We start from the raw sequence: 16,155 nt of genomic DNA on the forward strand, positions 1-16,155 counted from the left end.
TACGCGTGGAAATACACATTATTTTTAATAGACGACTGGGCTGAAGTTCCACAACATGTCATTGTTCAACAGCAATGAGCAACCACTCATTAACGCCAGACAGCGCGGGCTGAACCGAAACGGGCGCCCTGTCCCGAGAGCACAGAAACACGACGGTGCTGCAGTGGGAAACGGGGCCTTCGGGCTCCTCCTGAGCCCCACAGAACCCACAGCGCTGCTCCTGCTGAGCTCCCGAGGCCGTGGGCTGCACGTGGTCCTGCCTGGAGGGGAACAAAGGGCAACTGAGGTGTTTCCCAGGATCCAGTGTGATGTGGGAAGGAAAGCGGGGTGATACGCGCTCTGCAATGCGTGCTGCTCCCCAGGTAAATGGAGAGGTGCTTTTTGCTGCACGAGGATTGGCGTGCATGGAGCCACTGCGTCCCCATGGAGCAGCACGAGGGAACGGGTGCTGAGCAGAGCACTGGCCAAAGTGGGGACTGCTCTGAGCCTGCCCAAGCACAAAGCATCAAAGCAGTTCTCCTGCCTTACCCCCATGGATAGGCAGGATCTCGAGCTCCTGCAGCGCCCTGCAAGGCAGCTGATCCATCTTTCCTGGGACGTGGCCTTGGATGGACTCAATGATCTCTTGAGGTCTTTTCCAACCGTAACAGTTCTGTGATTAGTGGGGAAAAATGAACAGAACTTCCACTTTGCACCTTGAGCTTCAGGGAGGCAGTACCCGAGGGAGCAGAGCAAGGCCAAAGGCAGAATCAAAGGGGGTATTTCTGACCCTTCGTACCCCATCTGGAGCTCCGCACCCCGACCCCCCCCTTGGCAGAGGGACCACCACAGACATCACACTGACAAAGACCAAAGCAGCGTTGGTACGGAGCCGCAGAGGGGACACGAAAAGCCCATGGGAACGCATCCCACCCATACAGAAACGCCTTGCCAGGAATAACCACTCTCGGCAGAGCCGCTATCACACCAATCTCCCGCACCGTGACTAATGGTACAGCTGCAGAGCAGTGATTAGATGAGAAGGACCATCTTACAAACCAGCCTCAAAGTCATCACGGATGCCTGTGGTGCAGAGCAGCGCCTTTCACCCCCAGGGAGATCCCCACGTCCAACCAGGCGGTGCGGTGGAGCTGCGCACTCCCACCTTCGTGTGCTGAGATCTCCTGGTGCTGCTGCAGAATGGGTGGCTCTGTTTGGTGGCCGTGGGGGCACGGAGGGCACAGCGCGGCCATGAGCCCCGCTGCAGCTTCGTCCTCCTTCATGGCACGCGTCAGGGCTTTCCATCCACGGAAATGGGGATTTCCCCACGTGGAGAGCCAGCCGGGCATCCCGAACGCGTTGCTGACACAACCCCAGCCCCAAAGCTGGGTTTGGCTGCTCCTTTTGCTCTGAGCAAGGTGCACGTGGGGAGGGCTCCAAAGACAGCGGGCAGAGCGGTGAGGGATAAGGCGGATGGGATGGGACCGCGTGCGCTTCAGACGTGGGGAAAGCCTCTACAAATGAATGAACAACCCCTCCCAGCTGAAGTCTTCTGTGTCCTGGTGATGAGCCCATCGGGGCCGTAACAGCAAGAAGTCCTTCCTATACATCTGACCAAGCAGAGCGGGTGGCAGCGGGGAACGAAAAGCCTTTCGTGCCGTTAAAGCACACACCACGGGAACAAACGCACGTCAAAGGAATACAAAACGCCTCGAAAGGCTCTTAATTTTCACAGAGTTCGTAGAAAAACCGGTCTGTGCCTCTGGTGACCACAACAGCACCTCTCGGCACAGCAGCCGGGCACGGATGCTACAAAACACTGAGTAATCTCGTTAAAAAAAAAAAAAAAAAAAAAGTAATAGAAAACACGAAGGCGTCGTCTCCTTTTGGCACTCATTGAAAAACTGGCATAGAAAAACGCGGGGGACGACGCTGGTTTGAGCCCCGTAAGCCCAGGGGGGTCCCGTCCCGCCGATGCCCTGCGAGGCGCCCCCCTATTTGAGCAGCACGCGGTGCTCCCCGCGCGCGATGTGCGACGAGAACTCGTAGCGGTCGTGGCTGCGGTACCCGCAGACGTTGCACTCGAAGGGGTCGCGGAAGCCGTGGCAGCCCATGTGGATGGTGAACATGACGTAATCCAAGAAGAGCACCCGGCAGTGGTCGCAGCGGTACGCGCCGATGGCCTCCCCGTCCTTGTTGATGACCTTGAAGGCGTCGCGCGGGCACATGGCCGGCGGTTTGATGATGTCGAAGGGCCGGGGGAAATCCTTCAGGGCTGGCAGGCCGTTGCGGGGCACGGGGAGCACCGGACCCTGCGGGAAGGGGGGGTTGGGCCGCTCCTCGTGGTTGCTGTCCGTGTCCGTGGAGTCGTGGCCGCTGTTGTTGGGGGACAGGGCGCGCTCCCGCAGCGGGACGTGGCTCTTCTCGTCGCCGCCGTTGGGCACGTCGGCACGGGGCAGAGCGATGGGGTACAGAGGGCTGATGACGGGGACCATCTCCGGGGCGGGCGCCGGGGGGGTCTGCACCAAAGGGCGCAGGGCTTCGGCCCCCAGGAAGGAGATGGCGTTGTTGATGGCTTGGTCCATCATGCGGCCCTGCACGATGTCGCCTTCCTTCTCATACACGAAGGACGAGTTGTAATTGACGTCAAAGCTGTGCCGCTTCTCACCTGCGAGAGAGGAGATGCGTCACGTTACTGGGGGGTGGCGGTGGTTTGGAAGCTCCGTGGTGCTTCTCCAGAGGGCTGCGGTCTCTGGGAAGCAAAGGGGAATGAAAAATCCACTGCAGAAATGGGGAACGCGGTGCAGGGGTTCCTGGTGGCCTCTTAAAGCCCAGGCTCGGGAGCAAAACTCTAACGGGGGAGGTGGTGGAGATAGGGGGCAGATCAGCACCAGCACTGCCAGGCTGCTCTGGGATTTAAGGGAGAGGATATCCCCAAGAAAATCTTCCATGCCTTAATTTACATCACTTCTTTCCTAGATGAAATTAAGTCGTCACTGATAAAAATCGCTGCAAAGGAGCCGGCCAATAAGGAACCCAAATACTCCACTTTCTGTACCGAGACTTCAAGCCTCCATTCTTGCCCTGTCCCCTTTCTCACACCAACACCAGCAGCCCCCATTACTCTGCACACACCCAGCAGTCTGTCTCTACGTGTCGTCAGACATTAACGTGTCCTTAGACAGTGAAACCCATTTCCTCCATCACCTCCCGACAATCACAGCCTGCCCTGCTGTCTTTGGCCCCAACAGAGGCGTTTGGGCACCCAGCAGTTATCCGTGCATACACAGAACGTGTCTGTAGAACGTGTAGAACCCCATGCAGGGCGAGCAAAAGAGGGGCAAGACGTGTCCCTGTCTGGGTGTGATGGAGCCGTGCGGGGTTGGCACGCAGAGGGGATCTGAGTGTGGCCCCAACCCTGCCCTGGGCTCCAGGAGGGGCCGTGGCCACGTGGGCAGCGCACCGGAGCCTGTGCAGCAGGTGCAAGGAGGGGAGAAAACTGCAGCCAGAGGAGCTCGAGTCACTTTTTGATGAGTATCTAGAAATAACTAACCGAATTCTGCGGTTACATGAAACAGAATCATTCACTCAACAGCAACAACAAATAAAAAGGATGAAGTGCTTCATGTGCAAGTGGCTTTCAAGCATCAGATCCACTAAATCTCTTAGTTACGGTAACTGGAGAAGTGCAGATGTTTATCAGTCACCTGTCAACACCATGACTCAATGTATATGAAACTCTTCAGGTTTCACTGCAGAAAACCAGGAGCTCACGTTTCTCTTATAAAACACTCAGAAAGGTTAAAGAACCACAAGAGTAACTGCTTCCAGCCCTCACCCAACTTGTGATCCATCTTCACACAGAAGGCAACAAAGTGATATAGCACATTTGGGTGACTCATAGAGCAGTTCCGGGCAAGTGAGATGTGAAAGAAGTGAAAGAAAAAAAAAAAAAAAACAACACGTGTGGCAAAAGCAAAAACACACAGCAGCCCCTGCAGATCTGGGGAGAAAACTCAGGGCAAAGATTCAGGAGCAGGGAAAGGTGGTGCCGGGACAGGTCGTGCCGTGCCCAACGCTGGGATGCTTTGCCTTTGCAGGAAGGAGAACGGAACGGATCCTCGGGAGGGAAGCTGCCACAGGAAGCACCGCAGAGCTGTTGCAAATGGCCACATTAAATATTGAATGCATGGGACTCTCTGTTGGTTTGCAAAGCAGCCCGCGGGGAGCTGAGCATCCCCGTCAGAATTCACACCTGAGCCGTAGCGGATGACACGTCGGCCGTGCTGCTGTGCTTGCTCTGAAGCACGTGTGGGTTCTTGCTATGTGATGAGGCGTGGACACTGGGAGCAGGGAGGGCAGCGGCTTCCTGCCCCGCTAAGCAGGGCGCCCACTTCTCATCAGCTCTGTGCACAGGGGGGGGGGGGGGTCACAGGGTGTCGGAGCAGCGCTGCACCTCCACCACCATGAGAAACGTCTGAGCCAGCGGCCTCAGGGAAAGGCTGGTTTTGCAAAGGAGGAAGCAGAGGTCTATGAGCAGATGCTCGGGTGGTGGGAACTGGCAGAGACGCATCAGCTGCGCCGCTGGTGTTCACTTGGGTCAACTTTAGGTGCGGCCCCGTGCCAAAGAAAAGTGGGAATCTACAGCAAAATGGGAAACACAGAGTGATAAAGCTTCCATTCGGCCCTTCTTCCTTCGCAGCTGAAGGGAAGGCTGAGCACAGTGTCTTTGCAGAAGCCTTTGGAGGAGGGCACAGTGCACAGTAGGTGCTCTGCTGCCCGTCTCCTCATTTGGGGCTCCTATTTGTGCCACTGGGAATGAGAAAGCAAAAGCAGCAGAGCAGACAAGATTCCTCACGCTTCTATGGACCGCTGCGGAGACCCCAGGTCATAAGGAGGGGTTTTTTCCTCCCAGTCAATAGGATACAGTACCAGCCCAAACCAAACCAAGGGCTCATTCCACCCAGGAGGCTTGCAAAACAAATCAGCAGGATGCTTCATGCACTAATTGGTCCCAGGGATCCCTATGGGGCCCTTCCAACTCGGGATGCTCTACGAGGGCTGCAGCAGCGGCCGCGCGCAATGCAATGCGTGCAGACTGAACTGACAGCAATGGTGAAACACGACGGGCTGGAGCTGAACTCAGCATCAGAAAAAGGAAGCCGAAGGCTTTCAAAAACATTTGCATTAACGTTCTGAATCACAGCATGACCTCTGAGGTCCGACTCCCAGCCAACAGATTCAGCACCGAAAGGTGCTCAGACAACGTGAGCTGGGGCTGCTTCACCTCTGTGCTAAAAGGTGACATCTAAAATGCACACTGAGATGTCTGAATAAACGTGAGCAACCTTTACAAATGCTGAAAGCCCTGTGCCAACCCCTGACCTTAACCCTGACCCTGACCTTAACCCTAACCCTAACCCTGACCTTACCCATCCGTAGCTATAGAGCTCCTAAGCCGGCTCTCTGTTTAGCACATGAGAAGTGCATCTTCCTTTCCCAAAATGAAATGAAATTAACAACATGAGACAGCCAAGGGGATCGCTGACACAACCTGCCAGACCTGCATTCCAGATCCCAGGCTGCAAGTCTGATTGCATAAAGTTAAATGCAAAGAGAACGCTGTGGAAACATCCTGCAGCTGAAGTGACCACAAGAAAGGGCTCGGTGTTTTTTTAGCCACATTGAAGTCCGGCAGATGACCAACAAAGCCCTGATGCCTTTCCATCTCTGGGCCTCATCCTGCACGTGCATGCAGCAGGAATCCCATTGCCCAGAAAGAGTGCTTCCAGAAGCACCGACCTCCGCTGCTCTCCTCCTGCAAACAACCCAGCAGAGAACACTTCCAATGCACCAATACAGAGCGCAGCACATGGGAGCCTGTAAGGTAGAAACTGCTGCACACGTGGGTACAAAGCACAACAGCAGCAGTTCCCGAGCATCTATAGAATAGATTCCTTTAAACCCAAGGTCAAATTGCTCAAACCACGTGAGAAAACGGCTGCTGCTTTATGTCTACCCCATTCTGTAGGGCTGTGAGCTTGCAGAGGATGCTGACAGAGCACAGAGGGCCGCACGAAGGGCTGCTGCCCACCCCTGCAGGTCCGGCAGTTGCACACGAGGAGGTTTTTGTTCTTACCAATGAACTTCTGGGGCATGGAGCTTTTCCTCTTCGCCACGTTGCTCGCCAGCCTGTCCAGCACCAGGGCTCTCTCGGTCCCCATCTCAGCCTTGATGTGCCTGGCCTCCACGTTGGCTGGGTTGGAAAAGGTGAAAAGAAGACAAAACAAAAACGGGTGAAAAGGGCAAAAAAAGAAAAAGAAAAAAAAAAAAGAAAAAAAAAAAAAAAAGGAAGCAGTGGAGGGTTCAAAATCCGGAGTTCGCCCCTCTCCTTAGGAGGAAACAGTTCGGAGGTCTGTTGTTAAGGTGGGTCGTTGCTATTTCGGTCGCTGCTGCTCTCTGTGCGGTGGGCACCGCTGCGGTCAGCGGGAGCAGCACTGAGCACAGCGCTGTGCAAAAAGCAAAGCAAAGGGAAGCGTGAGCCCGGCGGGCAGGACGGGCGGCTGCAGAGCATCGCAGGGCTGGAGCCGGAGCTCTGTCGGCCTTTTTGCTTTGAGTAAGAGCTGCAGACACCTGCAGCCCCAGCCGGGGCTCCCACCCAGCGCTCAGCCCCACGGCGCTGCTCCAGAGATCACTCACAGGGCGCCTTCTCACGAAGGGCCGAGAAGCTGCAAAACCCTGCGGCGTCCCACTGAGCTCACACGACCCGCCACGATGCCTTACAACCCATCTGTTCAAGCATCCTCACCGCTCCACACCTCTCCTTTCCAGCAGCTCATTGAGAACGCTCTCTCCTTCAGCACTCTTGGAAGCGTTCGGTGTTTTAAAGCCAATTCAAACCTCCCAGATTTCCCAGAGAAGTGAACACGGGATCCCTTTCTTCAGCCTGGACCATGGGATGCCCATGCACCACAATCCCCGGACCACGGGATGCCCCTGGACCATGGGATGTCCTGAGGACCCTCCTACTCCCCACAGCTCTCCTCCAGTGCCCACTGTTAGGGGAACAGCTGCACATCATCAGAGCGGGGTCAGCCACGCTGCCACCTCATCTCACAACTGCCCAACTAATAACGAGCATAACTGCTGCAGCTTCACCCCAAAAACCAACGAGTATCGGTGGTGCTGCAGTGCTATTAAAGGAGCACAGAGGGCTGCAGCGTTAGGGACGGTCGCAGTGGCAGCTGGATGCCTTTTCAGAGCTTGGCCCTTCCTTTTGTGGTTTGCTGCCTAAGGAGGATGGGGATGGGCAATTCTTTCCCGAGGCAACACCAAAGCAGGAACACCGGCTCCTAGTGGAGCACAGAGATGCCTGAAATACACAGAGCATCATCTGCATGAGAGAGAAGCAGCGCCAGAGTGCAGTGATGTAAACACTGCTGCCACCTCAGCGCTGCTAAGTGAAGTTCTATTCAGTGCTGGGCTCAAACTGCAGTTTGCTCAGCTCAAGACACGAAGGTGCACTCTCACCCTTCCATAGCTCCACATGCAGCACTTCCCTACAGGCCTCCCAGCCCCTCCTCACGTGTTTATTGTGACTGCAGTCGGTATCAGATGGGTTTCGGGCAGCACAAAGCGTGACTCACCAAACCTCAGCCAGAACGGGTCGGTGATGTTTGTGCAGCTCCTGGCTCACGCACACTGCTGCCAGCTCCTGTGATGAGTCAGGGCAGCCGGGGCAGCAGCAGCACCTCGTGGGGCTTTTAATCCTGGAGCTTCTGCTCCACAAACTGTCTGATCCCTTCTGAGCACTTCGGGTTACCTTCAGATAATGGCAGCTCACTCCCTGAGCCTCCCCAGCCCAGTCAGCTTCTGCAGTGATTCAGTCATTGATAACCATTGCTTTTGTCAAGAAAATCCACCACTGCCATGGACGGGACATGCTAACACCTGCTGCTTCTTCATTTGCTTTTCTCATGTTGTTTTTTCCTTTCCAGTTCCCCCTTTCCTCAACCCCTATCTTTACCAGCTGTTGTACTACTAAAGCTTGGATTTCCCGTCCCCAGGATCTCTCTGTTCCTCCTGTTGGAGCTCGGAGCAGTTCCTGCCATCCCTCCCACCAGCCCTGACTCACAGCAGGGCATCAGTGCCCACCCGTCCTCTCGGTTATGTGCCACTGGGGGAACCCCATTCAGTGAGCGCCCCCCATTCAGGAGCAGCAAGCAGTTCCCTGCCGAGGCAACAGCGACCTTTTTCCAGTGGGCATTTCTTCCTAAGGAAACAAATAACCTCTCCTTACGGGGCATAAAAGCTCTCGACAGCATCATCACAGCAGAGCTATAGGGAAACAGGATCTGCTCCCACAGTGCATAGCTTCTCCCACAGCACTGCACTCCCTTCCCCAAAACCCAACCCAACGGTTTCATCCACCTCCATCCACACCACTCCCTGAGCACTCCAGGAACACTATCTGGTATTTAGGAAGCTCTCCCTCTCAGCATTCTCTACAGACTTTCTCAAAGGAGGAGAGAAGTCACCACATCCATCTCTTCCTGCCATGATCCTCCCCATCTCCTCCTGCCATGCCCATCCCCACCAGGAGATCCCGCTCCACACCCCAGCCCCAATTTAAACAACTCATTATCTAATTATAACACATATCTAAACATAAATTTCAGGTTTGACTGGCAGAAAGGGCCGAGCGCTTTGCTCACGGTTACGCTGAGAGCTGAACAGTCATAAGGAAACCCCAAAGCCCCAAAGCACTCAGCCTGCTTCAGGACATGGCATAGGAACACCCTACAAGCTGAACGGTCCAACAGCACAGCCAGAAAACTGCAGTATCTCTACAGATGCTGCAAGAACCTCTGCAAACACATCTCCCCAGCAGCTCTGGTCGCCGTGCAGAGCACGGACAGCAGCACCTCTCCCATACCGCGCTGTTTCCATAGCGTGGTTTCTCTCGCCCCATAAATGCGAGTGTCATTTTTAGAACGTGTGGGCATTGTATTCAAAACCCTCAAGCACAAAGCCGAGCTCGAATTAGAGGCATTGCTTCCTGCCGCTTCTCAGTGTGGTCACTAAATAATGGAGAGTGGAGCTGAGGCGGGTTATTGTGCAATGAGAACAACGCGACCAGAGATCGTTATCGGGGCCCGAGCGGCGCTCGAGCAATGCTGCTGCATCAAGCTGCTCTTCAGAGGTGTTTCCATGCTGCTGGGCCTGGAACGTGCAAACCTCGTGCTAAAAAGCAAGCAGGATGGGAACGGCGCTGCTGGTGCTTTGTGGTGTCTCAGTTCTACGGGCGGCGGCGCACAGAGGTGGCTCCGTGTGGAAGGGGGGACTGCAGGAAAAGGGGGCGAAATTCAGAGCAATGGGGGCAGTGGGAGATGGGCAGAAGTCTGAAAGCGGTGTTAAAAAGGAGCACAAAGTGCTCCTCGTTGGGAGGGGAAAAATAAATCAGGAGCACCAACCAACCCGCCGGGGTCCCCCTCTGCTCCGCAACGCCGCCAGCAGAAAACCGAATGCAAAGAAAACGCCTCAGCAGGACAGGAGTTCCTGTTTTTCACCACTCACTGCTCCACGAGAAACACTGCCGTGTGCTTTCAGGAGGGCTGAGAGAGCACAGCCGGGCCGTGTGCTGGGAACTCACGTTTCCTCTGCGACCACTTTGAGGTGCGCCGCGGCGCTGCCATGCGCTGCGCTGCAGGCTGTGGATAAGTGACGTGTTGCTATTCTGAAATGAATGTGAGCCATGAGAATGGTGTAAAAGCAGAGATGGAGGGTGGTATCATGTTTTCCATTTTCCCGCGGTGGACACCTCGGGGCGATTGCCATCGTGACAGTGTGTACTGTAACACAAAACCACAGTCACAATGCGCACAAGTTCTCATGAAAACCAAAACTTGCTGACGCTCACACAGCCAGCCCTTTTACTGATGCTGTAAAGCAACGATGGCTTGCTGGAAAGAAGGATCTCCATGAGCACCGTGCAGCCACAGCTTCTCCAGTGCATGACACACAGACCCTCCTCCCTGCACGGGACAAGGATCCTCATTGCACGGAGTTATCACCAGATTGCTGCGGGTTATTTGGGCACGGCTTGGGATGAGCCCTTCGTGAGTCCTGCTGCACAACTGCACCACTGAGCCCAGCTTTTGGGTTACCATGAGAAAGCCTTCGTTAACAGCGCCGTATCTCTAAATGTATCACCCACAGAGATGCTGCCTGGAAGGTGTTTTAGTTGTATTCAGAGCCACTGTGAGATAAAAAAGTGATTCCAAGGGTAGCGTTCTGCTGCTGGCTGCCCGGGGCTGTGCTGAACCAGACCCTTTGGGAGACACTGCACCCCCTGAGTCACTGGAAGCCATTGGAGCAAAGCCACGAGCTAACAGCTCACCAGACGCCCTGTTTGTAAACGCCAGAATGCTGTGCAAAAGGAGAGAGAAGAGCCCTGCCATGTGAGGCACTCACCCGGCTCACAGCCGCCGGTGCTCTGCAGGTATGTGCGGCACCGCTCCTTGTGCTCCTCCAGAGAGCTCCTCTGCTTGTAGCTCCGGCCACAGAACTCACACTTGTAGGGCTTCTCCACTGCGAAACGGAGGGGAGAGTTAAATACCCGCAGGAACACCCGCCCAGCCCAGGCATACTGCTGCTGGCAGCCTAATATTTGGCACATGGAGAATGCTTTACATTTCTGTTGGGTTTATGAGCATGGAAACTGCCGTAACACCGGCGTTACTGGGGTTATATGAGGGCTCCTGCAAAGCCCTCCTCTTCCCTAAGCTCCCTAAGGGCTGACCTGAGCTGGCAGCTCTCCTCAGCATCACCTCCCCGCTGCAGAACGGCACCGTGCTGCCATGTCCCACCTGCCCAGCATGGCTCCATCTGCACTGAATTCTTCAAGGATTTCGTGAAAGTGATAAAAATGAGACCAAAACAAAACCATTTGCGGGTTCAGCTCATCTCCAAACGCCCTTATCAGAAAGCACATCGTGTTCCTAGTTCACTTTCTTCGTGCTGTTTAATTAACCAGCCCTCAAACTCCGGCCTCGGAAGGCACCGGTTGTGTTGGGAGCACGATGTGCTGTGGGGTACGGTCGCAACAACCGCTCTGGATCTTGGCCAGACCCACCTCATCCACTCACATCAGGTAAATCTCAATTTTAGCTTTGATTCTTTGTGAGGTTTGGTGTTTTTTTTTTCCTATGCAACAGTGTGCAGAGATAGTATCTATCATTTAGAACATCTGCTTTCTTTCTGGGCCCCCTTATAAGACAGGAAATCAAAGAGCAGCAAGGTCTGGCTCTTAAAGAATCGGAGGGATTCATCCATTTCTACCCAGCTTGTTATTCACATCACCTCAGCTCTGTGCCTCCATTTCTCCCACCTGTGCAATGGACACAGCGCCCTACACCAAACTCGAGGGATCGCACCGCATTTGTGGAGCAGGTCAAGAAGTTCAGATGAAAGGCACTACCCAGCACCGAGGTGCTACCGGCACCAACGCTGCCTTCGGTTCTGCTCCTACAGGTGTTCGAGCACATCTGGGGCAGAGCCAAGTCCCAGGATGGCCCCACCGGATTCCATTGGGTCCCATTGAGTCTCATGGGTTTCCACCGTGCCCTACCAAGTCCTCTTGAGTCTCACTGGTTTCCATTGGGTCCCACCAAGGCCCCTTGGGTCTCATTGGGTCCCATTGGGTCCCACTGGGTCTCTCCAAGTCCCATTGAGTCTCACTGGATTCTGTTGGGTCCCATTGAGTCCCATGGGGTCCCACACGGTTCCATTGGGTCGCATTGGCATGGCAGGGAGCAGTCACCGCTCTTTGCCAGCTCCTCAGAACCAATTTGGTTGCGCAAACTTTGCTGACTATTTTCTGCACATCGTGTCCCGGTGACACACATCTGAAGCACACGAAGTGCCTTTGAAGTCACTTACCAGAATGTGTCCTTAAGTGACCCGTTAGCGCATCCCTCCTCTGGCAGGCATAACTGCAAAGATGACATTTAAAAGGTTTTTCCCCTGTATGTAGCTTAATGTGGCGGAGGAGGTTACCCTTCTGAGTAAAGGAAGCTCCGCACTGATTACACTGGAATGGCCGCTCACCTTAAAATGACATACAAAAAAGGACATTTAATGGTTATGTGGGTATCGCGCCGTCCTCATACCCTTTCCTTTTTGGAAGGGGAAAGAATGAGATCAATTTCTGTCTACAGAAACACACAGCCCTTCCGTTGGCTTCAGTGGGAGTTGGGTGCAGCTCTGGTGTCAGAGCTTCTTATAACATACGTATGGAAACCACTGCACAGGTTTTCCATGGAAAGGGGTGGTCTGGAGGAGGCTGATTCCAACAAGCTAGCAACTTTTAGAAAGAAAAACACAGTCTTATCTCGCAGCTCAAAACCGAAGACGCTCGTTGGTCTGTTGTGCAAGAATGGCACAAAGAGAAACACAGCACACAGACTGGAAACGGCAGCACGGAAACCATCTAACCCGTGTGTTGGGGCTGAAATACTTAAATGACTGAGTGCCTTTCATCCAAAATCCTTAAAATGCCTCGCCAATGCGCTGCTGTGACATGGAGTCCCAATAGGGCAAAGTGGGTCAAGTGAGGCACAGGAACGTGGGTGATTTGCCAGAGACCCCTGTGGGGGGAACCAGGGAAGCCCAATCTCGGCATCCTCTCTGCATCCCAGCCTGTTATCCTTTCAGTATTTAGGTCCCGGAGAAGGAGGTGGGATATTTACCGGTGTGGCTACGCTTATGAACCATCAAGACATTGAGGCTGATGCAGGCTAAGCCGCAGACATCACAGGTCATCTTCCCACTCGCTGGCCTGGCGCTGTCGTAGGAGCCCAGGTGTCTTTCCAGCTTAATGCCTTCGTATTCGCTGTATTCTCTGGGGTAGGCGTAAGGCAGCTCGGATTCTTCTGGGTTTTCCATGCGCTCAGAATTTAAAGCACTCTCCTCTCTGTCTCCATATTCACTTTTCACTTTAACGTCATCTGCAGGCAAAACAGAGCACAAAAGTGGGGGGGGGGGGGGGGGGGGAACGCTCATCTGAGATAAAATACCCACCAAAAATTACATAAACTTCTATCAGCCATCTCCCCAAGAGCTTTGCTTAACCTCACCAAGATAAAGAAACGCAGTCAGACAAATCCCCGTGTGCCATGCGCCCTCAGCGAGATAACCCCTGCTGCCACCTTTGGTGGATTATTTCCTTCTGCAGATGATAAAAGCACCACGCAGTGCAAAACCCCACACGTGCACTCGCAGGGTGCTGCTGTGCAGGATGCAAAGGGAAGCACTGATTTGCACAACCCACAGGAGCCCACAGAAATGAATGCCACCCCTGCGAGGTGGGAATAGAGAACGGCATTGGAAATGTCCTGCGGCGCTTCAGGCACGGCCAAAGACTGCATCTGCTCTGCTGAGACCTCCAGGGATCTCAGGGTAAACACTGATCAATTAATTCTGATCAATTAATTCTGAGCAATCAATCCTAATCTTCACTTGCCATTGCGGTGTTAATCCAAAGATCTCCAAGCGAGGCACCTGACAAACTCCATGCCAACTCACAGAAGAGCAGAGCGGAACACGTAGCTATGAGTTTGCTAGCAATGCTCCATGTAAACCTACGAGCAAATGGGCCTCACAACAAACTGCTGCTGATGCCCAAATTTCCTTTCCCTATCAACTCCAGCATCGCAGCACTGGCATCACAATCCTTCCCAATCGATGGGCAGCTTTTGTCCTGCTTAACGCTGACTGTTCTGGCCGGGTTGTGGCTGAGCCTTGGGTTGTGGCTCCAGCTGGGTGAAGAGAAGCATCAGGAGATGAAATGCACTGAGTCCTGTTGGAAAGCAGCGCTCTCGTGGCCGCCTGCTGCTCTGTGGAGCGGAGGGTTGGGCAGCCAGCACGGCGCTGAATCACTGATCCCTTCTCCAAGTGCAGAACTTGGGCTGCTGAGTGTGTATTAGCTCCGGTTCTGAGTAATAAACCACATCAAATGCAGAGAGCAAACAGCAGAGGCAGCGAAAAGGAGGTGGTGACATAAAAGCGGCGCTGAAAAATAAAACCCTGGCAAGGAAGACTTCCATGAAATCAACGCTTTGGTGACAGCCGCTCCTCCAGTCTCACTGTTGGTGCCACGCTCAGATTGGGACAAAGATGGGGGTAACAGATGGCTGAGAGCTGTTATCCCATGCAGGAATCAGAGCGGAGAACTCAGGGAGATCCCTCGGAGTGTCCCCCCAGATGATGGCCTCCATCGCCCTTCTCCATCACAGGGAAGCCCAGCCCTGGGGCCGCCCTGCTCCCAACAGCTCGCACAGCTCGTGGGGTTTGCCAGAGGGTCCCATGCAGATCCAGAGGTCCATCCACACATCACTTCTAACCAAGCTCTGCGCCCCAGGACACCTCCGAGCTGTGGGGTGGTTCTGCTCTCAGGGCTTTAGCAGTCGGTTCCTGCACCCATCTCCACCCCCCAAGCAACAACGGCCGCTCACTGCTGGAAGAACCTCTCAACAGACCCTCTTTTCCAAACCCAAACAGCTGCATTTCTCCCTCGAGAGGCGGCAGCTCCAAACCCATCAGAGCTGCAGCAGGGAGGGCGCAGCAGCTGCACCTCGGTGGCACTTTCTGACACGATTTCAATTCCCACTTTCTACTCAACGTCTCACCTTCCGCCTGCACTGAAAGCAATGGCTTCCAGTGGGGGGGGGGGATGAGCTGCAGGCTCCACGTGAGAGGAGCTCTCTGCTGTTTCCTACAGTTTCTCACCGCAGCTCACAGCTTCTCACCCTCCCAGGGCCATGGCAGCGCCCTTGAAGAGCAGCACAAGCACTGAGCACTGCTGAGTGCCCAAATGAGCACCCCATGCTTCCACCTCTGCATTTCCCACATTGCACACTGACCGCCTGCCATGCATTACTGCCATGTGGAGCAGAGGGATGCGCTCAGTCCATTCATTACTCCTTTATAGAGCAGCGGGGTGCGCTCGGTCCATGCATTACTACCTTATGGAGCACATGGATGCATTTGAGCCACGCTTTGCTGCCTTATGGAGCACAGCTCGCCCCATCTGCAGTGCTATCCCAATACCACGCTTCGGTCACATGTGGGCATCTGAACAACCTCAATGGAAACCATCCCCCCCCTCCAGTGGCTGAGAGCGCAGAGCAGCAGCGCTGAGGAAGAGGCTTTGACCAAAATCAGACACATTACAAGCATTGGGATCTTCCCACCCTCGCGCCATCGTCAGCAGTCGGACAGACCCTGACCTGGGAGAGGGCAGCGATGAAGAGGAAAGCTCCAACAACACAAGGAGGAGTGCGGTCAGCCCAGACTGAACCACGGGGCTGGGGGGGGTGTGACACAGCCACAGCCCTTCTCCAACTCCAACACTGTCTCCATGCACCCCCAGAGGCACAGCGAGTGCTGTGAGATCAGGTGAAGGGTGCGACACAGCACCCACGCACCCCATCGCGATGGGATCAGGAGTTTCTAGGCTGGTCCCTCTTAAGCAAGAGGAAGGCAACAGCAAGCAGAAAGAGGCGAGGAACCGAGGGAAAACAACAGCTACCCCCAGCAGTAACAGAGCTGGGTTGTTATCTCAGGAGAGCTGCAGTCAGAACGCCGCTCAGCTCAGGGCAGCGCGGGGCAGAGAGCAGCGGCACGCAGCAAAGCAAAGGCAGGAGGGCTGAGCGCGGGGTTTCGCTTCCTGGGGAGGTGGCTGCGAGATGAAAGACGTGCTCCAGAGTAATAGCTTTGTTTCACCTGAAACGCTGTAAAAACAATGGGTGCTGGAAAAAATCCAACGCCAAGCGGCGGTGGCGGCTGCAGGGTGAGTCACTGTGTGCGCCCCGTCCAGCACTGACAACAGGGACAAACCGGGGCTGCATCAGAGAGGGAGGCTCAGAAGGACCCCCCCCCCCCCCCCCCCCACACGCACACACACACACCCATCATTATACTTCATGCAGCATCAAATGTAGAAGAACAGATGCGTGGGGTTTGCGCCGTTGTGGAGCAAAGTTTGGCACGGCGAGAAGCGCGAGGTGGAGCATTGGGAGGCACCAAAGGAGCAGCACTGGGGGTGACACCACGGCTGTGACACCACGGCTGTGACACCACCATCGCTGTGACACCACCACCGCTGTGACACCACCG

General features: G+C 54.7%; 1 protein-coding gene across 15 annotated transcripts in view; it reads right to left on the reverse strand.

The window, feature by feature from the left end:
- Positions 1 to 16,155, reverse strand: part of IKZF3 (IKAROS family zinc finger 3) — a 23,902-nt gene continuing 7,747 nt past the window's right edge. For 11 of the 15 annotated variants that reach the window (XM_015299506.4, XM_040653127.2, XM_040653117.2 and 8 more), the window contains exons 4-8: positions 12,729 to 12,986; positions 11,920 to 12,087; positions 10,453 to 10,569; positions 6,119 to 6,235; positions 1 to 2,647 (exon numbers count right to left, since the gene is read on the reverse strand). In XM_015299506.4, coding sequence (XP_015154992.1) covers positions 1,974 to 2,647; positions 6,119 to 6,235; positions 10,453 to 10,569; positions 11,920 to 12,087; positions 12,729 to 12,986 — 1,334 coding nt within the window. In that variant the 3' untranslated portion in view covers positions 1 to 1,973. The remainder of the gene's footprint in view (positions 2,648 to 6,118; positions 6,236 to 10,452; positions 10,570 to 11,919; positions 12,088 to 12,728; positions 12,987 to 16,155) is intronic. The other 4 variants (NM_001397897.1, NM_001397896.2, XM_040653125.2 and 1 more) reach the window with 2 other exon arrangements.

Source organism: Gallus gallus, chromosome 27 (assembly GCF_016699485.2).
Source record: "Gallus gallus isolate bGalGal1 chromosome 27, bGalGal1.mat.broiler.GRCg7b, whole genome shotgun sequence".
NCBI lineage: Eukaryota > Metazoa > Chordata > Aves > Galliformes > Phasianidae > Gallus > Gallus gallus.